General features: G+C 37.8%; 1 protein-coding gene across 2 annotated transcripts in view; it reads left to right on the forward strand.

Annotated features, from left to right (window-relative positions):
* The window catches only part of LOC134654954 (tyrosine-protein kinase Src42A), a 72,587-nt gene that overhangs the window by 7,954 nt on the left and 40,744 nt on the right, over positions 1 to 23,889 (forward strand). The window contains exon 1 of one of the 2 annotated variants that reach the window (XM_063510387.1): positions 18,851 to 20,750. The exons of the other annotated variant lie outside the window; for it this stretch is intronic. Coding sequence (XP_063366457.1) covers positions 19,132 to 20,750 — 1,619 coding nt within the window. The 5' untranslated portion in view covers positions 18,851 to 19,131. Of the gene's footprint in view, positions 1 to 18,850; positions 20,751 to 23,889 lie in introns of those variants that run through there. 2 annotated transcript variants of the gene reach the window in all.

Below are 23,889 nucleotides of genomic sequence, written 5' to 3' on the forward strand. Positions count from 1 at the left end.
CTTCGTACTTAGAGATATGTATTTTGAGGCGCGGGAAAGGATTTAACGTAATTTTTAGCAATAATCATTATCATTTCACGCAGACGAAGTCGCGGGCAGAAGCTAATGTACTACCTATAACTATAAAAAAGTCGTGTAAAGTACATCGTAAAATTACCTAATAAAAAAATCGTGTAAAGGTGTAAAGGTATCCAAATTGCTATAAGTATTATGTAGTATGGAATAATACTTTTTCAGATAAAAACATCGTGACAAAAACTCGTAATTGTATTAATAGGCATCCATGTTTTATTTAACGATTTGTTTATCCTTGTCTTAGAACTAAATTTTCCGTTTTATTTTTATTGTATTTTTAGGGTTCCGTACCCAAAGGGTAAAAACGGGACCCTATTACTAAGACTCCGCTGTCCGTCCGTCCGTCTGTCACCAGGCTGTATCTCACGAGCCGTGATAGCTAGCAGTTGAAATTTTCACAGATGATGTATTTCTGTTGCCGCTATAACAACAAATACTAAAATACAGAATAAAATAAAGATTTAAGTGGGGCTCCCATAAAACAAACGTGATTTTTGACCGAAGTTAACGTCGGGCAGGGTCAGTACTTGTATGGGTGACCGTTTTTTTGCTTGTTTTGCTCTATTTTTGGTTGATGGTGCGGAACCCTCCGTGCGCGTGTCCGACTCGCACTTGGCCGGTTTTTTCCATTTATTATCTATATTATCTATAACTCTTTCCTCGAAGGCGTTATTTATTTCTTGACCGTCAGGTTTAAAATGCCGTTGGTATAAATTAGTATTAACATCAATACTTGATTCAATTATAAGTCACTAGCTTGTGTGATCCAAATAAACATCAAATATGCACCTAGATGTGTTATGTTGGACTATAGTTAGAAGATTATTTATTAATCAACGTCATCTCAATGAAAATGCTAGTTACGATTTTAAAGTGCATCGCGTTTCGCACGCATTCCTCGCGGACTGCACAAAAGGGGTCAGACTCAAACACGATTTACTGTTAATTGATATAGCATTTAAACATCAAAAGAATTGATTCAATGAAACGTTAATATTTACTTCCAAGAGGTCATAACTAACAGATCAGCAGAACTAGCTCAATTTACTGTAATGCCGCAAGTCGCGCGATACACTTAACACTATCTTACCCCCTTATCCATAAAACTTAGCAAACCTTTGTTAAATTTCAAACAAACAGAAAATTCGAAACGACATAAAACAAACGATTATCAAGGGCTTGTAAGACTTTTGTCAAGTCTCATGTTATGTATAGGAATCTAAGTTTTCCATATCCAAAATGAAAGTTTCCTTTTTAACCTGTTACATTTTTCTGTTTTTTCCGAAAAGTTTTGGAAACTTGAAGCAAATTGCATATCTGTATTTACGAATAGCGCCAATATAGTCTGCTACTAACTAGTAAGATATTAGGTAGTTTTTTTCTCGTGACGTTATGCTAGTCTCTGAAGCTGAACATCCGTTTGGGACATATTACCCATCAGCCTTAACACGAGTGCGCTGCGACGAGATAGATTACCCGTCTTTTTCTAACTATTTAAATTCGACAGGGACAGGTAATGCAACTCCCAAGTTGTTACAATTATTTGGAGCACGAATGTTATCGATTGAGCTTTTAGGCTTGAAAGCTCCTTAATTCCCCTTACGACTGCCGTCATAAAGCGGGATCAGTGGCTTATCGAAAGCGAGGATTACAAAGCTCCATAAATGTATTTTTAATGTATGCTCTTCTTTTGCATACATAAAACTACATAACTAATATATTCGTGAAATAGTTTTCATGCTTCAAGTCACGCATCAAAGGCCCCAGTTAATCCATACCATGAGAAGGCAAACAATCAGCTCCTTGCAAAACCGGTGGGCTTGCAGGAAAACGGCTCCTAGGCAAACACGCAAATTGCAAGACAAACATCAACGTGCGGGTTTCCTTTGCTTTGTATCCTCGATCTTGCCGCTTCGCTAATGCTTGACTTAAGGTTGCATGCGTAACGGGACGACGCAGGGATGAGGAAGTTTTAATTTATCTGCCATTTAAATTGAGATTGAGACGAGAAAGAAGTCCAAAGACGCACCGAAAACGCCTGGAAGAGCTATTGGTCAATGAAACACCTGATGAAGGGAGACCTACCTCTATCACTCAAGCGTAGGCTCATGGACATGTGCGTACTTCCAGTTCTCACCTACGGTGCTCAGACCTGGTTTTTGACGGAAGCTCAGAAGTTTAAACTCGGGGTTTGCCAGAGAGCTATGGAGCGCAGCATATTAGGTGTAAAATTAAGGTATCGAGTCCGAAACACCACGCTGCGCTCTAAGACTCGAATAATAGACGTAGCTCGGAAAGCGGCTAAGTTAAAATGGGACTGGGCTGGTCATGTCTGCCGAATGCCGGATGACTTGTGGGCCAAGTTAACCACAGAGTGGGAGCCCCACGAGTCTAACCGGGGAGCCGGCAGGCCTCGTCGGCGATGGCGGGATGGCCTGGACTCCTTCTTGAGAGGCTGGCCAGATGTAGCACTGAACAGGGACGACTGAAAGGAGAGGGGGGAGGCCTTTGCCCAGCAGTGGGACACAGTGGGCTCTGTATAATATAATAAAAAATTTATATTACTCGTTACTTTTTTTCAAACTGGGAGTGCAGATAAGGAAGAAATAAGTTTAGATACCCCCGCAGATATGTTTTTATCTGTAAGTGAGCTTAGAAATAAAATAAGATAGGGTTTTAAAAAAGTGGTAACAGTGGATCACCGGTCACCGAGCCTACACTGTACAGTTCAACGAAAGTGTAAAGGCTGCTGCATTGTTTGAGCCTTTATCCGCTAAAATATGCTAAGTTTTATATCATCAACTAATTTAGTTAGCAGCCGTTTATGAATAACGCCATGTATATATTACAGCTATAAATACAATACCCAATTAATACCCCCTTGCTTTCTTTCTTCTCACTTTCGTTTTATACTTTAGGTAATAATTACTTACGTTGAGTACGTGTGTTTAAAGTATTATTTTCAGTGTGCGTCATACGTTATGCAAAATAAAATGAGATCAGATTGCAGATCTATATGTGTTTTAAATAGTGAACTAACCACTATCGCTTTAAGACATTAAAGAAGCTGTCACCTTGCTTGTTGGGCGTAAAAACCACTCAAACAGTACGTAATCGAAGTAACGTCCGGTTTACATCCGTGCGGTTTCAGAGGTCGACATTTTATTTGTGTTAACTATTAACCATGGAACCCACAACCCTACCCCGTACTTGTTTAACGGACATATGACTGTCTACTTGGCGATTTGAATAAATCCATCTGGCTAACAGAAGTAACAGAGCAAACATCTTATGGATCTTAAGTATTGGACAACACGACGACCGGTAACGTTACTCGGGGAATAACTAGGTACTAAGTGAATTACTGCTCTATTGTTAGCGTAATTACTTTCTTAGTTCTAGGTTACGTGAAATTTTCTCTGACCAAGTCTTACTTGCGCATGACAATTGACCGTTAAAGGCACTGACCGTCAGTTCATACATTCCGAATATCTCTGTTAACTACTGTATGTACGAAATAGTTATTTACAGTACATATGGGGCTACTTTTCCGCACTAGTGCGTAAAATAGCACTTTTCGTGCGTATGTCGAAACTTTAAAGTGCCATATGTACTGTAAAACGTTGTTCGATACACGTGCGAATAGGTAATTCGCAACTCGTGTCGATTTAAAACACTCCCTTCGATCGTGTTTTAATTTATCGCCACTCGTTTCGAATTTCCTCTTTTTCGAACTTGTATCGAAATAGTTAATTTCGATACAAGTGCGAAAAAGAGGATATGTACTGTAAATACTTTTTATTATAATAATTCAAATTCAGTCCTCTGTAATGGCCATCTTTGTTTTAATAGTTAATCATTAATAGAATATTTGTTGGGGAGAGCTTGGCTCATAAACGAACAATAAAACGTGTCATGCAACTCGTTAGAATTGACAACGTGATTCGCAGTCAAACGTCGATTTTGTTAGACAGGAGTACTCTATACGTAGTACTAATTATTTTGTGTCAAAACTTCTAACGTGTCATTAGAAGTTAGAAGGCCCTAAAAATATGAAACATTTGAAAATTAATATTATATTATTAGACTGATCTCTCCTTTTTCGGTAATGTGATAAAGTGAATATGGATACACATAGTACCTACCTATATGCCCTATATTTCCTGTGTGCCTACATCGTAAAAATATCCGGTTGTTTATTTGCAAAGCAACAGGAAGTATTCAATATAATTCAGATCAGTGATGGGAAATAAAAATAACCAAATCAATTTAGACCTCCGTCGTACTAATTATACTTCCACATGTTAATGAGGCGATTATGATTAAGTAGGCACTGATCATGTTCACGTGACGATTAGTTATACGCGATTTGAGTAACGGTGACAGATGTTATGCCAAAAGGTAGAAAAATGCTTTGCGTGAACTTGTTTGACGTTTTGCGGTACCGCCCAGTAATACATGTTGGTAAATGGTATATTCTTTAGTTGCCCAGAGGTTTATATTCCATTATTGTATTTAAAAATTGTATAGGTACCTATTACGTATTAGGGTAAAGAGTAATAGGGTCGAATTTTTTCGGCCGACTCTGTTTTCCATGTAAAAGAGATTACTTTCAGGTATAGTATTATATTAAATGTATTTTTCGGTATGGACCCTAATCCAGAGGTTTCCAAACTGTGCACCGCGCGCCGTAGGCAGTAATAGGGGCGCGGGCGTCGTAAGGTGAAGGAAAGCATCGTGAGGAAACCGGACTAATCCCAATAAGACCTAGTTTACCCTCTGGGTTGAAAACGCTTTCTTAAAAACTAGTGCCTATGCAAATTATTGAGATTAGTTTCCAAGCGGTCGCAGGCTCCCATGAGCCGTGGCAAATGCTGGGACAACGCGAGGAAGATGATGATGAGTGAGGATTGATTCTAAAAGATCTTTAAAACTTTGGTGGCATTTAAATTGCCGTGGCACTTATAAAGTCCATAGGCATGGAAGTTTGTACATGCCTAGACAGGAAGGCAGCGGTTCGGAGAAGTGAGTGAGCGTCCGACGTCAATTGACATACGATGCTTCGCCAATGCATTCTGATTGCGTGCTAAACGGAAAGAGGCAATAACAATACATCTTTGAGGCCCCAGTACACAGTGGTCAAGGATGGTCCATGACAAGCCATCGCCAATGTGTACAGGGGGCAATGGTATACAATAGCGGACAACTGCCATCAGTTGTCTATAATGGGGCGCAATCAGGAAGGAGTCGGTTTTTTTTGACAGTTCAAAGGAATTATAAAGGAATTGTGGCGTAGTGGTGTTCACACAGTCGCCCATGGCAGTGGCTTGAAATGGCCTATCGTTAGCTACTGTGTACTGGGGACTTCAGATACCAACTGCCATTTTATTTATTTATGTATTATTATTTGGAGTTCCAAAACCTATAGTAACAGGTTTTACACATTTGATACAAAAACCCAATTACAGGTTTTCACCAGTAAATACAGGATAACAAAAACAATTGGTGGTTAGCACTAGTACACTTTTATTTTCATTTTGATCCCACATCATAGAGACCTTATGTGTGTAGAATTGTAGATAAAGCAGTGTGTCTAGCTGGTATCATCTTGGGTCGTCCCATTCGTTTTTCGTCAAGTTCTTAAATTAGTCCTATTCTGCTTTCGTCACTCATTCTACATTGAAAGCCACCGACGATTGTGACGAATGTAGAATGAGTGACGAAAGCAGAATAGGGCTAATTTAAGAACTTGACGAAAAACGAATTGGACGACCCAAGATGATACCGTCTCGCTGTATGTACAATAGGTACATACTTACGCCGTTATTCATAAACGTCTGCTAAGTTAATCAGCTGATGATCGTCGTTTGTCCCTTTCTATGGCATAACGACAGATAGGGACAAACGACGATCATCAACTGATTAAGTTAGCAGCCGTTTATGAATAACGCCATTAAACATTACGTAGCAGTGGCAGTCACATAAACTACTTAAAAGCTTGTTATCAGTTCCCGATATTTCGCACATAAAATTTGCCGTCAACATAATTTTATATCAGCTTGAATCGGTAGGATGTATTTTTAAGCTTTACCGCAATGTTATGAATTTTATGATTTTCGTAATTATCATTTATGTATTCAAACAGTAAAAATATCATGTGGGTAAACACAAGGTCTATTTACCCTCAGGTTATGTTAATAATAGCTTATCGTACATGTCTAATTGCTCTAATAATTAGAATCATGCCTACTGTGCAACGGATTAGTCTACAATACATACATGATATTAGTCAAGCCATAATTGAATACATGTCCCCTACGGAGTTTAGAAATCGAGCATTAGTGCGGAAGAGCCAAAGTGTTCAATTGACCCAACGGAGATGATGTGTGAGCCGGGGTGTGCCACTAACGGCTTCTAAAAACCTACATTTCCTAGTAAAGATTGTTGGCCGACATCACCGCCGGAGACAGGATGCGTTTGAGTTCACCGCCCTGCTCCCGTCTCTCAACGTTGTAAACCTACACTCGGCAGACATAAATTGTGGTTTTAAATAGATACCGCAGCACTTCTGCTTAGCTGCGTTTGTTTTTAAGTGGACCTATGCATACATTGTTAACTCGTCATTTACTACTAGGTACTCGTCGTTATTTACGTCACGCATTCATTGTCATCAGTGACATTAGGATTTTTTAATTCGATGATACGCGTGCCTTTAACACCAGACCATATGAATGGAAGACATGTATAGGCAAACAAGTCGGAGAGGTCGTTGACACCAGTTGCATAAGGCTCACGTTCACGTGCTAGGGCGGATGGACACTCGTAGTATAAGTAGGGTTCTAGGCCCTTGGAGTTTGATTTAAGAGAGAGCAACGGCCCAGATCGCGTGATATGCAATTAAGGTCAATGCAGACGGTGCTGTCAACTGCTACGGGTTTACGGATGCGCCGTGGGCATATCGTACTAGACGTGGTAAACTTTTTAAACCATGATATAAAGTGATACATAGATAAAGTTCTATTTTTTCTCTTTGTTCAGTAAGTTGTATTATAAACACTAATTCGTTGTGATTTTATAAATATCCTACTTATAAGTTTATGTAAATTATGGATACATGTACCTCTTATGCCGGGAATCATCCCCGGACTGAAGGGCAAAGAAAGAATAAAAACTAGTTAGAAAAGTCGATAAAAGTACATTTAACTGTGTTCGATCTTTGTATCCGAGCAATTGCGTGATTTTATTTATATTATAACTGATATTCTTTGCGTGGATGTAATAGGGAACATTACGACTGATATGAAGCAGTCTGCAGATTACCTATTATTTCTAACAATTACTTTAAATAATTCTTTGCTGTCTGCAACCCACCCAACTGAATAAGGTTAAATTGCTTTATTGGTTACCAATAAAACTAAGTTTTAATTAAAAATTGTCTTGTAAAATGTCATGATTATCTACGTTTTTATTGCATGCTTGTTTATATTGATCGCATTATTTTTGAAATCGCTCCTTTTTAACCGACAATTGCAAATCTACGATTGTATTACGTATATCTCACGTCTCAAGGTTGTTTGAAGTTTGATCCAGTACTTTTCAGTGCGTAATACGAGTATACGCTTAAAAAGAAATTCGAACCGGTTTATATAACAATTTTATGTTAAAGTTAAATTTATTTTTATGAGTATGATTTTACTGCACTGAATGGAAATAATGCTGTTGAGAGCTTTCTTCGCGGCGTCTTCACAAAATGTGAATTATCTGCATCTACTCTTAAGTCATAAATTACGTTTCGTTACCTGAACATTTTTATTGCAAAAGTCACATCACATGTTGGATTTAAGTTTCATAAATATTAGGTATTTTTAGTAGAAAAATTATGTGCGTATTATGCACTTCTAACTTATGACTTAATAAGTCATAAGTTATAATATGTATCATGTATGACTGTATGTGTTCTGAATAAATAAAATATATTCGTGCTAAAGACGCATTTGTACGAGCCTGGGTTCGATCGAACTTGGAACATAAGACCACCGAATTCCAGATAGAAATTCACGGCTCTAAATGAGGATGGACAAAAATGATGGTTCATTCCGGTCGGCTGATTCTTAAAACCGCGAATTAAGACGTTACATCTGTCAAGGTAATTGCAAAAAGGCTCTTCCGTAAACAGCGTCTGTTTGTTTAATATGCAGAGTCACATTTTGTAGTCATCGTCGTCGCGTTGTATTGGGAAGCCTTCAATTTGTTCCGTCATGTCGTTTGAAAATTTAATTTAGCCATAAATGGGAAATAAAAATAATTGACCTCTGTTTTGATTTCCCATTCGAGAAATTTGATATGCCTCTTCGTACTTTGTCACAGTGTGCAGTGGTAACTAACATGAACGCCACGCTGTACTCGTCCTTACTAAGAATTTAATAAAAAAATGCACCAGCCTGCCCTGTATTGTATTCGTGCGGTACGTATACTTCACAAACGAATATTTCATCTCTTCAGAAGCATTGCTTGAACATACAGGTCAAATTATTATAGATAGATATTTTCTTTTTAAATATGGATGTGTCTAACCAGAAGCATTATCCTGTAATAACTCTGTCTTCTTGGATTACTGTATGAGCATAGTTAATCGGGTCCCTAAAGAGGTGATTGACACCTTTTACGTGAAGGATTAATTTCCAGCTTTGGCCAGACAGAGGAAAATTTCGCATTAGAGCGCAGACGCGATTACCAGGCGCCAGCGCCGGTGATACATTAGTCCGCGTCACGGATGTGTTGCGGGAAAACATTATGTCGGCCTCATATTTGCTTATACGTGGTAATAACGTTAATAAAAAAATGCATAATTTGTTCACAACTACCAATATGATTATACAGTAATTACGGAGTTACTTTGATTCTTAGTATAGGCTTACAGATGGAAAAATATACTTCGTATTATATTTCTTGACATAGGTACCGTAGGGCTAGCACAATAGGCCGCCTAAGGCACCTTGTTGCCAATCCCGCGATTCAGCTTTACTCATCATCATCACTCGCATTGAGTTTACAAGGCCGTGTATAAAGCAGCATAAAACTTAGGCGTTTGAACCATATTGTTCTAGATCTAAAAAAATCTTCAAAGTATGTTTCATTTATCAGCTACTTCTCCAATACAAAACGCTTATTTGTCATCCCCAAGTAATTTCGTTGCGTTAAATTCGTAGGCATAGGCATGAAAAATTACCTCAACTTTCTCGTACGATCCTAGTGGCGCCGGCGTCTGTAAAGCCTACGATTATTTTTAGATTAGAAATGGCTCAACCGCTTTACGTAATTGCACTAGTCGCATGCCCAGCTAGTTCCAGAGAGTATGCTTCTAAATATAGTCACAGAGGTGCTGTGCAATTATACCTTATTATCGCATGTTTCCACTGGAAGGCTGCCTACAGTTATTACTTGTAGTAGTTTCTTTAGAAAGTATCCTGATGTGACGAAACTGAAATGAGCATGCTGGGCAGATTACAGAATGGCCTGCGAAGCTGTTTCTTTCGAGTTTGATGACTGAGTAATGTGGCGTGCGTGCCTCAGGTAACTCCCGGCTTTAGCTTAACGCTGTTAGCAATTAACATGTATTGCTAACTAGGCCAGAAAACTGTTTGCAATTTTAAATGCACCGTGTACGCAATATTTTGCAAGGCGTGTTGAAAACTTCTTCAATTTTCTAAAGCGTACCCCTAGTCGTCGGTATCGTTGAAGCGCTATCGTTAATCTGAACTGTCCGACGCAACGCAAGCCTGGCTTCAGGACAGGAGGTTGCGGCAATGAGAAAAGTAAATAACATCTCTTATCTTTTGCTGTCTGCTTCAGAATACGATACGCTTTAGTCGCTTTTAAAAACTTATTCTAGACAGTCTAAAATTGCAACATTAAAATTAGGAATGATGTGAGTTTAAACTCTCGAATAACACAGATTTTTAATAAGCCTGTGGAATTTACTATTGGTGGCAAATTGTTTCATATCTGAAATTACGAGCGTAACAATAATTATCAAATATGTAACACATTAGAAAATATTATATGGCACAGAGGTGAGGCTGAGCGTATCTAGAGATGACGCCCAAGTGTTCATGCCACGGTCAATATTGTACACCGACAGAGACCGTGAATATGACTTGACACACATTGTTTAAGTAACTAGTACGTAGAGACACCGAGATGGCACTTTCGATAATTAACACTGTAGTGTTTGCGGTGATCAATTCTGACTGCAATGGTTTTAGGGTTTCGCAGTAAAAGGCTTTTTATATTAGATTTTGTAAGTATATTTGCATTTATAGGCACGATGACTTTAAAATCACGATATATTTAAAAGAATAAATACAATAAGGATACGCCCAAATACTTGGCGAGATTTCCTGGTTTGTTTCATAATTTGGCAACATGTTTCGCGTATAACTTATTTACAGCTCAAATACAAATACACACTTGAATGATGCATTTCTTATGTTGAGGTTTTCCAAAACTAAGTAGCATATCTCATGGAGTTTGTAAAAATCTCCTACTATTGAGTATGATTCGGACTTGTCCGTTTGTTTTTGAGAATACTTTCTCTAGCTCACAATTTGTATTTTTGTTTTGCAACAGCCTAACAATCTTAAATGCGCCTGTCATTCAAACTGAGACATTTTCACTGTCTCCTAATATGTCATGACGTTGCTAATCGTAATTACCAATTTAAATCAAATAGAATGTAACAGCATTGAGTCACAATATCTGTAATATGACTTTAGTTGGCAGCGCAAAACTCACGGACAAAAAATGGCCGTCAATTAGCTTATGCAGATCCTGGTACTGCCAGGTGCTAGGGTGATGTAAAACGCTTTCAGCGTATCGCCCGCGTGTATTTCCGCTGGCCCAGATATTATCCGGTGATTAGAAACGTCGACGGACAGCGAAAATAATATTTTTTGCCACTGTCGATCGATCCATTACCGAATGGATAGTCTAGCGTGCGAGATGCGACAAGTCCGCAAGTGAGAGTTTTGCAACTTGTCACCGAAACTGGTATGTATGGCCGTTCACGCGAATGTAATTATTGCCTAGAGAGTAGGTACGTGATACGTCCGGTCCCGGCTGTCAGCAAAAGTGTAAGTGAGGTCGTTCATTAAACCCTCCACGACGTAAACATCAAACTTCTCACTGATATGTAAATCTACTTGTGTTCGTCATCAGATAATTATGAAATCGTTGCGAATACTTACGTCCGTGCAGTGAAATGAGATGGCTGATCGTATAAACGTGTCGTAATTTTGCGGTATGCGGTAAAGGTATTTTGGAATGGATTTACATGCAAGTTTTTATACATTTATAATTCAATTTTCTCAATCGGGTGATTGCAGCATTAACATTAAGTTACATTTGCAAACCTACTATTAATTAAGTATGTCAAGTCAAATATACTTAACAAATAAATTAAATCTATTACAACATTTTCCACACAGTCGTCACATTTACATTTGCACACAGGGTTATTAATTTCTTAGCCATAAATATTTTAGCTGCTGCAATCACAATCTTACAGATGAGAATTTTCTATAAGTAATCCAATAATTTTCTTGAATTGATCGACGCATATAGCATATGATGTCATTACTCGATAAACTGAATTCGCACAGAACCTAGGGTTTTCCAAATAACATTCAATATATGACGAACAACAAGCTAAATATGGACAGGATCGATCTATCGAATACGTTATTAGTGTGACTAAACATAATAAACAAACAGTAATAAATTCATTAGCCGTTCCCGCGTCTACACCCTAATTGGCTTTGGTCTTGGTTGTTTCCTCTACCTTTCCCAATTTACAAAATTAAAGTTGCCATCCGAGGCTTTGTAGGTATATGCGGAATTTTTTGAAAATCTGTTCTATATTTTAGTTGTACAAATTTTACTGATATACAGTTACTTTTGCATTTATAATATTTGCATGATATGATCACTCTATGATAATTTAATGATCATTGATGTTCCACTACTTGCATACCTAAGGTCTTACTGTTCTACTTCTCGCTTAAAAGTAATCCTCAGCTACCGTAACCGATTTATACGTAATGCAAATAGTATTGTCCGTTTATAAATGTATTATAACAAGATCGGAGCGCCACGGAGGCTACCTCGCGCCGCGCGCCGAGCTAGGTCGTTCGTCGACCCGCAGCGACCGCAGAAACAATTGTACACCTCCATTATCCAAACGGCTGGCTTATTCGTGACATTCCTTAGTAATCATTTTGAAATGTGGGTTAAGGCTCTTCTTTTCATGAAATCTTCTGGGCTTTAATGGCCGGTATGCTATTGCCATGTCATGACAATCCTTCTTGAAATTGAAAGGCTGGCAGACCAAAGCGTCAATTGTAGCTGATAATAACGCATTACGAAAATATTTTTTCCAGTTTAACCTAGGTCCGAAAATAAAGTTCCTTATTGCCGGAAATAACCTTATATTTCAACAACAACAAATTTCCCAATCCGCCAAATCCTATATATAGGATTCCTATAGGAAACTGTCATATTTATTATGCAACAAAGTATTATGACGTTAACGTAGGATATCGTTTTATCGATTGGCTCAAATTAATAAGATTATTCTATATTTTCTGGCATTAAATAATATACCAAGGTTTTATTATAAAACGATTATTAATTCATTCGCGTAGCTCAAGAGACGTTATAAGGCCAACGAAAGCCAGCGTTACATATGCTTACGGATGACTGATTTGAAATGTCCAATCACCCTGATAAATTTTATGCATTTTTTCATTTTAAAACTTATAAGGCCGATCTCAGGACATGCTCAGGCGCCGATCAGTCGCGACGCAACTTTCTACGTTTGCGTCTAGAACGGTCTTAAACCGTAATCTGCGGATTGACGCACAGAACGTTACGACACATTCGATTTAAAATCGCACTATAAACGCCTAATGTGTGGATCGTTAAAATTGCTGACCGTGAAATCGGTAACATTAGTAATCGGTTAAGTAACCATAATGCAGTTTTATCCATCGAATTTGATATTTTCATTAATTATTTAAAAGTTATTTATATTATAATATGATGGAATGGAATTTATAATGAGTGTGCCAAAGTTTTGTCTAACATGACTTTCGCGAGCTAAAACTAGTAAAGAAATGTTATCGCTTCTAGTAGTTCTATATCTAAGATCGCTCCCATATCGACTGAACAGGTCATATTATACTAATTCATTATTGACAGGAACTCGGCTCTGACAGGCATCAACAACTACCTGTTATAGGATGTGCCATGTAGCAGTGAAAACTATTAAAATCCTGTCTGTATGAGCAACTTGGCCAGATTTCACGTTTATATTATGCTCATTTATCCAAGCCTCATCACGAAAGCCTAGCTAGACGTCAACTATGCCGCAAAACCTGCTTACCATTCTAATGTGTTCACTGACATATTGAACCAACCGAAGAACTTTACCTGGCTAAAAATAGATGGAGATAACCGTAGAGTTCTTGGAAATGAGAAGCATTTTAAAATTAACAATACGCGGGAAGTTTTGTGCTTGTGAAGCAATGATATTCTTTTAATTAGACCTGAACTTATATTTTTGAGGAGACACCACATGTAAGATTTTTAGATTTGACCACTCCCGCTTTATAAATTCCAGCATTCTTCGTGTTTCGATATTTCTTATTAATGTCAAGGTAGATACGTAATATGATTAGACATACCTATTACACTATATTTATTACTATCTGTACAGCAGGAAAATGTACTGGTAGGTATGTGTAATTATATTATATTGATAGTTTCCTCATCGTCACAGTATTGTACGTAATTTCGTCATATATTAAGTGATGGCCATGAAGTACCCAATAAACGTTTATTAGCCAATGGGAATTACTAATTTCAATTAAATGGTAAGCGAAATAGATACTTCCCGATTGCTTGTATCGCAGCGTAGCTCATCTTATTTTGATTTCGCCGAGAACAAGGGCGAATCTGACTTGGTAAAAATTGTTATTTTTCTCGAAATCTTATACGTTCATGTTAATAAACATATTTATAATTAATTCTTAAAATCAAAATTCGCAGAACGTCACACTACCATGACGTTCGCAAGACCGTAATTATTCCCTCTCTAGGTATTGTTTGACCATGGCAAGAGATGAGCTTCCAAGGCATTGTAAAAGGATCCAAGGGATTTTCAGAATATCAGGCGTCATTTGAACAATGCAATGTTACTTTAAGTAAATATTCTTTATTGCACCACAAAGAAAACGTATTCAATGTAAATAAATGGAATTATAACGAAATTGGGTACTAGGTTACTCTAAGAAATTATTAGACATATGACTAAATCGAGAGGATGAATTGATATACAGGCTATAGAAAATCTTAAAAGCATCATAATTTTTGTAGCAATTATTCTTCCTATTTACCATATGCGGTTGTAACGGGACTCGCCCAACTTAGTCACCGTGCATAACACTTACTAAACCTTTCCTTTGAGTTAAACATGCCACTATAATCAAGCTTGGCATGTTCACTCTGTAATTCCGCACTAAGCTTGCTATTAATACGTCGTTAAAAAATCTGCGCGCGCGGCGCCGTCTCCTGGCGCCAGGGTGGTTCCTCACATCACCTACCGAGCTTTGGACGCATGCAAACCAGTATATGTATCTAGGATTTCGATTCATAGAACAACAAAACAACTTGTAGAATGTCACTTATACGCCGTTTATACTATTTGCTTCTGAGTAGGGAGTCAGGACATCAAATAAACGCATTCCTGCTCATGTTGCTACTGCTACTCAAGGTTGGCAACCTTAGGGCAGTTTTTTCAGGCGGTAGCAGCAATGTAAGAATCAATTAGTATTTATAATTCGCATTTCCGTACTCCGATTACTACTCCAGTAACATGTAAACGCTCACTTATGTCGATAATACCACGGCATGGTTTGTCTTCAGCAGCAGCAGCAACAAAGTTTAAAAAAAGTTAAAATTGACTCTGCAGACGATAGCCAATGGGAATCTCATACGGTACCTCGTCGCTAACAGCTTCCTTTCCACGAAATGCTGCTACCAATATAAACTTGCAACAATTAATCTCGCACACGACACTTGTGTACAGTCGTCTGCAGAAGAAATGTATTTCAGCTACTATCGCGGTCAAAAATATCTTGACACCACACCGCATTTACATACATGATTTCAAAGCTTGTTTGTAGCGTAGATATATCTGCAGTGTACAATGCTTTAGACTTTAAATACTGTCGGTGAACTTTTGAGCGTGTGAAAATGTCTACAGTTTTATAAAAAGTAATTTAAAAATGTTTTAAGGTGAAGGAAACATCGTGAGTACTACTATCATAAATGTAGCACCTTGATTATAGTTAGAAAAGTAAATGCGGAAATGTTTGGAGCAGTGTGCAATCGTATAGATCAGCTTAGTATGAGCCAAGCAACAATCGTGCCAAGCGACATGACCTGAGTCAAAAGTGCATACTCACTGCACTTAGATAAAAGTCTCCATTTTCTCACTGCTGCAGTGGGAACATGTAGTAAGTGCAGTGCCTCTGCACCGACGTTGATGCATATCCTGTATAGTTGACTGGTAGACAATTCCTTAAGTCCAACCTCTTGATATGTGCAGCAAAGTTAATAAGTTAAAGCAAATAAGCAATAACTAAACCTGCATACATCATCCAATACATCCGTTCCTATACTCTCGTATACAAAAATAGCACTGACCCCAGTGGAAAATAAGTATATCGGCTGAGATTATTGATCAATTAAGAAATCACTGCTTTTATTATTAATATATAATTTATTTAATCAGCCGGTACTTTGCGTAATTCCATAGTGATTACTAGAATACACTGAACTGTTTCTAGGGAAGAATGAATTTTGAAATATGTATATTTAATTCAGCTTGGTCTGTCGTATCTAAGTAGTTAGGTATATATTTAAATGCGACATTATTATGTAGTATATTGAAAAGAAATCGTAGAAAATTCTAAAATTAAAAATGTTAAACGTAAAATATCAAAATCGCACAAATACGACTAATTGCACAATTAAAAATGCAAGTAAAACAGTGTCATTACATTATTAATCACCCTCGTCCAGACAAATGGGCGAAAGTTAAACATGCAGCATAACCAGTTCTGTTAAATCAAATTCGAACAATAAGAATGCAAAAACCACTGCATTTTAAAAGCTTTATCATTTATTACGTATCGGAGTCGGGTAACTTTTTAAGAAAGACATCAGTAACAAATTCACGGAAGAGCATTTTATATCTCATATCATAAGACTCATTTTATATAATTTTTAATGGTCCGCCCACATATATGGAATACAGTTCTCATCTGTGGGCAGGGGCACCAGAGTACCAACTTCTCCCTCTCGACCGTTTGGTTTTATAGTGACCCAAAACCAACCTCCACTGACAAAAGACGACTAGACCTTTTTGATGAATTGGCTCGCCCTAAAATAATCCTTCCGTCTGTAATAATTTATAAACTATCATATGTATAAGTTATTACAAAATCTACAGTTAATAAGTCTTCGTTTCCTTCAGATTTATTTGCTAAAATAATTGTTATTTTTCCTGTACTCGTCTTTAAAAAAACCCACTGGTCGAAAGTAATTCCTCGAATTGAGGCGAGAGTTATATGCCAGTTAGCAGAGTTCATTACAGTGACGTTATTCAACTTGACTGTATTATTTGTTATGGACGTTATGGTTAATATCGTATTTATCAGCTTATTTTTCACCGCTTTCAAGACAATAACATACATAATAACAATTTAGAAATTCAAATTTAGTGGATTTTATGTAGCGTAGAGCGTAGTCAAGGAGTCCCTGTGTTGATGGTTATTTCTAGATAAATTAAAATTTACCTATACTCTAAGGACGGACGCCCCTATCCAAAAGCTGCTCGTAGTTCCGAGAAACATAAGTCTCGGTATTGTCAGTTTCACGAGAAAGAAAGCGGAAATTGAAGAGCACGAATACAAAGAATGCAACAAAATAATTTGAAGAACGTACGTCAAGCCAAGGTTGACCTACACATAAAGAGTAATTAACGCTTGATGAGTCTGTGCTACATACGGGTGCCGCATCGCAACCCGCGCCGGCGCCGGCGCCGAGCCTAACTGTCCGATGGCATTTGTGCATATCGATGATTTAGACAAGCTACATGCATAGATCTAACCTTTTAGAAACTATTGTTTACTTGGAGCTACATAGGGACAAATAAAGATAACAAAACCTAGATCCTAATTAAATTTAGTCATAAATTACATTTTATGATCGCACAATGACAGATTTACTTACAGTATTGGTACTTATTGTAAAAGGAGAGTAAACCCTGAAAGTGCATGGCAAGTTTAGAAAAAAACCATTATTCGTATCGACACATGGATGCAGCTTGCTCGTAGTTAAAAAAACATGTCCGTTGTGAAAAGTCACACGCTACTTACGTATCGTTTTGCTTAACAATCGCATTGTACGTACCAGTGTAATGTGTTGCTAAATAAACAAAAATACCTACCTCAACGTGCTACTAGTGCCGGAATCTTAAGTTTATAATAAAAAGTTTGGCTTGGATTGTATCTTTAGCTTTGATTTTACGAAAAGGCGTCATAAGTTCTGCAGACAATATTAGAAGTGGCTTCTTGCGTCTCTTAAAAATTTGAATAATCTTGGTAGAAAAATAGTAGTATGAAGAACAGGAATGCAAATCGGCTTTGTTGCATAGAAACTAGTTGACATTTAATCCAATTATATTATAATCCATATGTTAATCATACTTGTTCCTTACGTTAAGATTTCGAGCATCTCCAATTCGTATCATCTTTAATCAAATTTTTGAACTCCAGATACTAAACCACATAGAAATTGTAAGAAAATATATCTTCCTATAGTTCTTGACCAATTAAAAGATTAAAAAAGTATGAACGTAGCAACAATGACGAAGCCTGCGCTGTGGAATGATATTTTATTTACTAATGCAAAATCTAATAAGTAAGATTAGTTTTTACTGAAAGACGTAGGAAGTAAATGTGTATTTAAAATTAATTCTAGCAGCAGTTATTATAATTATAATGAATAGAAATGCTTAAAATTGAATATGACCGTTACAAGTTTGCGATGCACTGCACCAAGTGCTTGACAACCTGGTGATGGACCGCCCTGACACGAATAGGGTCAGCACAAGGCAACCTAACTGTATACGACATGATGAACTAAGAATGCCTAGGATGAGTAGGATAAGATAAATCAGGCATTCATTCTTCAACTCGTACCAGCTGCATGACACTAGCTAAAATTACTCATCATTCTCACCAAAAGAAACAAAAACGGATTATCACGTAGTCTAAATTGCACATAATGACTGTAAATAATAGACGAAGAGTATCAGACGGTTTATTGCGGAATCATTACATCGTCAGTATATTTTACATAGAATATAAATGCCTTCATAATGAACAAATATTTGCAATACAATGAAACAATAATCTACTGAATCCGGAATATATGCATTACAAATTAAATCATTCGGAAAGCTAATTTTAATCGCGCGTCGATAGAGCTTTTTCTAAATATTTGCACGCGAATACGCGATGTCCATATCTACCGAATATAGACCAGTTACATAATTCATCTTGGGAGAAGTGCATTAGATGAGAAGTTAAGGTGTTGATGTATCTGAAGAGCAGGCGTAGCGCGGCTGGCGGGGTAAGCCGCGGGGGCTGCGGTGCGCTTGCGACTCTCACCGCTTATCTCTCGCGACCTCCGCCGGACGCGCACGCTCGCCGCGCGCCTTACCGCCTCGAAATCGAACCCGCGCCGCGATCGCGTTATGCCGCCCTACGAACATACTTACATGTTTGGTTGCTTGTATTTGTTTTGTTTTCGGAGTCTATGACGCGGACCGGAAATGCGCTAGTTATCAAAACTTTATAAAGTGTATTTTTTCAAAGAACAGTAAATATTTATGCAAATTTATAAACCTAAACTTAAAATACTGGCACGATGGTGTCAGAAGGGCCATTGCCCGTGGTGTGGTGTTTACGAGATAATCAACTTGTGCCTCACCAAGTATCGGGTGTAAAATTACAAGGAGCCGTTACGGGCGCTCATATTGCTGCTGTTACAGACTTTTTGCGTATGGTGGCCGGGACTCCTATCGTTTTACCCCATACAGCGGTACCGGAAGATGTAGATAATAATATTAACCAAGAAAAAGAAGATACTACGCGCAGAAGAAAAATGTCTATGCAAGTGGAAGTACCTTGCGTTTTTCTTTCTGAAAGTGCCTTACAAAAGGCAAAGAGTCGCAGTAATTCTTTGGAAGAAAAGGTAATACCTTCCAATCACAAAGTCACATCTACTACAACCAAAAGATATCTGGAACTCGATATGAAGTCTTCATTTTTTAGTTCATCTTGTAATATGCTAGAATTTAAGGACATAGATAGTAATCAAGATGGTGAGAAAGAATGTTTTAAATCATCTTATCATCTGCGGGAAACTAAAAATGAAAATCAACCCCAAAGAATAACGAGAATAATTGACTTAGACGACTTTAATACGACCACAATAGAAACTGAACCTGAAAAAGAAACACAAAGAATTACAAGAATTATTGAATTTAAGAATGATACATTAAGTTCACCGGTGTGTACTGATGTGGACAATGAAAGTTTACAAAGAATAACTAGAATCATCCGATTGGATGAGGACCATTCATTCTCCGCGATAACAAATCAGGGTGATATTGACAAAGAAGGCTCTCAGAGAGTAACTAGAATTATTGAATTAGAAAAGGATAGCACTTTTCCAAGTATGGCTAGAATTATAGAGATGGAAAATGAAATTTCTAATGAAAGAAGAATTTCCTTAACAAATGAACGTGAAACTGGCGGTGGACCTATTGAAGATTGCTGTGAAGAAGTAGTGGTGAGGTCTAAGCCGTCCTTAACTAGAGGTACTCCTAGGTTTAGTGTTGACTCTTCCTGCTCCGAAAACTCTTACGTCAACATCGAATGTGTTAAGAGTTTGCCGGATGTTAAAAGAGAAGATAGTGTTAGTGCAGATCTATCGCCAGTTTGCAAGACAGTCCGGTCGAGATTCCCGCGAAAGAAAACCTCCGTATGTTCAATTGGCTCTTCAGACTGCGACGATGAGGTAGACGTGATATTTAAATCGAAACCGAAATCTAGTCAGTGGGTGAGCTTAGACTGGATTCCTCCGACGCCCAAAGAAGAGCCAGTGATATCGCACGACTGTGATAAAAACGACTTCATATCGAAATGGATAGCGGAACAAAATTCGCACGAACCTGGTATTATCACTGATGAAAGGAGGAAAAGTCTTCCACCAAAATCAAATGAAATCTATCTCCAAAACATGAGGAGGTTCAGTGATGGATTACAGATGTGTAAAGAAGACGCAGCCAGCGATTCACCCGCTACCGTTAAGTCTAAATGGCACGATATTGTCAAGCGCCATCTCCAGGTACTCAAAAGTGATAAGGGGTTCAGAAGACAACGCGGCAGCTGGATGAGAACCGCGAGGCGGTTGTCGTCTACACCTGTTAATCACAAGGAATCGATTCAAGTCGACACATATATGAAGCTTAATGCTATGTCGTAAGTATATTTTTTTGACAAAGCATATTTAAATAGGATCGTTTTTACGATACAACAATACAATTTAATAGAACGCCTGTTATATATAACGCGCCATCGTAAACAATATTGAAATGAATGAAGGTGTATATTATATTATAATGTAACCGTCCGTGTCTGTGGTCGTCTTTGGGGGATCAAAACGTTAACCATTTTATCAAATTCATACAGAAATTTTACGTAGGTATACGACTAGCGCGATAGCAAATTCATACAGAAATTTTACTTAGGTATACGACTAGCGCGATAGCTAGGTTTACTTAGATCGTCGATCGTCGAGGCCCTTGGGGCCTTATGTCATTAAATAAATGAACAAGTATGGGACAAATTTTCACTAACTACTCATTGGTTCATTGTATAAAAAAGCCATGATATTGACATACGAAGTTATTTAGAGTGATCGATACATGCGTGCCTATGCAACAAGCTCATTCATCTACCTACTTAACAACGTTAACCTGTTCAGCTTGGGGAACTGGTTACCACCTGACGACCCGTGGCAATCCACGAGTTTGTGATAATCTGATAATCATTTTCCAATAACTAACGCCGCCGGTCGCTGTATCCATATTTCTTTCGATGTCTTAGGTTCCGTGGGAAGCGGTCGTTTCCAACTTAACGTTACCGTTATCACAACGACTCTTACGAATTGATTACGATAGATTTGAATAATTCTTTTGCGGTCATCCTAAAAGATAGCACGTGTGTTGGGCACGAATGAGACGTGAAGCGTTTGGTTGAGTTAACTGATAAGACAACGATTGAGCCATGTTACGAGAGCAAGCCCGAGGCACGCGCTTCCGCGAGGCCGTCAGATTAGAATTCAGGGAGCTTGCGCCCAAGGCTACAGCCCCGCGGTCGGTCGCTGCACCGCGCCGGGCGTCTTCCTCTTGTGCTGCGATCGCAGGAAGTGCGCCACGAAGGTGACGCCCAAACTGCCGGCTGATCGGAAGCGTTTGTGATTTGAATTTTTGTGGCTTCTTTTGTTCGTGATCTCTTCGACACTTCCTGCGTCGTTAGTCTGCATAATTATTACCTCTATGGATATTTCGGTCATTTTTTTTTATATGCGAAACAAAGGCTGCTTTTTGTGAAACATCGTAGATTCGCTTGACGTGAGCTACGATTGTAGCAATTTTATTTAACCTTCGAATATATCTGCAAATAGGTCAACAGTCAACACCGATTTGCTTCTTTAACATTTTTTGTTTGCGTTACCGATTTCAACATACAACAGATGTCACTTGAATAATGTTATATAACATAATACCTATTATTCAATCAATACCTACTGCTCATATATGAGTCACCCAGAGATTGAAAATTTATACATTAGCCGTTTGAACCGGTTACAGAGTGCTAAGATATAAACGAAGGGCCGTTGAATAGAATGTTTAGATATCGTATCAATGAAACCGGAAAAGTGAGAACTCTATGATTGTATGTCGTATCGTATAATGGGCGTCGTAAGTATGCTATATTCCCGTGCCCAGTAAAACTAACTTGCTCCCAATATGTGTCGAAAATTTCCAACTTCTAATGGCCTAACGAACGACATTTTCCAAATACCTACTCGTCTCGAATTTTTCGACTTTTATATTGTACTAAATTACGCGAAGTATAAAATCTAATTTTGAGCACAACTGCGTAAAAATTAATATATCATGTAATTTTAATGTTCTTAATTAATACAATGTTTAACTAGAGAGCGCCGGAAATATATAGTGAAGCAAGTTGAGCGGATGCTCTACCGTCGGTTTCACTGATCACCGATCAGCCTTGGGGGTTGCCCTACTTACAAACTATGTTTTTCCACACTCACGTTCTAGGAAAAAACGTCTTCAATTTGACACTTACGAATCGAATTGCATAAGCTATTTACTTTTCAATTGATTGCAGACAATCGCAAAACAATTGAAAAGTAAATCGCTAATAAGCCCACCGAGTACATTGAGAATTTTGTGTATAAGGCCACCGTTCTGAAAACACAAGTGTTTTCCCAATGTTCATCAACACGGCTATTGTTAAATGCAAAAACAAGCGCGGTCACATCAATTATTTGCTTGTTTCATGGTTTCCTGCTCTTTTTACAAACCTTCTCAAAATGGCTCGCTTGATTGACACATTTGTATACTTGTCAGTAGTTTTATACGCTTATAAAATTGTCATGGAATGGTACAAAAATAACATGGTTCTGTTTTTACATTATATTTCTGAGAATTCCTCTATTGAAATTGAGTTATTCAATTCCTACTGTGGCAAACATGACTAAAAACGCGAACCATTAAGTGAGTATTGAAATGTTTCGTGACGTTGCTATCTAGGATAAGAATAATTTGATTGTAGATTGTTGATTTGATTGTAGGTTGTCGCCGTCTGTTATCAGCAATTAATTTTCTATCAACAAATAACACTGGAACCAATCATGGGTTTCTCTCTAGAAATAAATCATAACCACTTCTGGTGTTACGCGTACGTTACCTTTTTTATTTTTATTTGTTTACAAATATTTGCGTCGAGTGTGAAAAACGGGAAGTGATGGATGTGTAAATCATGTGTTTTTATTGAAGAAAATAACGGTTAACTGAGATGAAATTACATGAGTCCAGTAAAAGAAATTGTAAGTTCCGTGAAGCATGCCGGGCCGCGTTTGCCGCTTCGCGCCTGTTGCAGATAATGCCCGACTGGACCTTCGAAAACGAAAAAAAACGGATATGGAATGAAAAGTACGTAATTTGGAAGTTTATACCGTTAGTCCCATAGGCCCATAACGTGTGCCCTTCTAATGTGATTTTACTGCGCCATTAAAAACAAACAGAGATGTCTCAACTCAACTTAATACTAAAGTTTCAAATTGAATGACAATACAGGTGTCTATGAATGTGGCGCATGTCATACGCCAAAAGTAAATATTCCAATAAAAAGCAGTTGTACCTACTTACAATTATCAATATAGCAACATGTATGTTATGTTATAATAATATACTTGTATTAAACAGAACAGCAGCGTAATCCTTCAATATTGTTAGTTTATATTGAAAGTTAGTTGTTGGAATGTTGATAGAACATGAAAATAATCACAAGCTACCTAATAGCATCA

Source organism: Cydia amplana, chromosome 16 (genome assembly GCF_948474715.1).
Source record: "Cydia amplana chromosome 16, ilCydAmpl1.1, whole genome shotgun sequence".
NCBI classification, from domain to species: Eukaryota; Metazoa; Arthropoda; class Insecta; order Lepidoptera; family Tortricidae; genus Cydia; species Cydia amplana.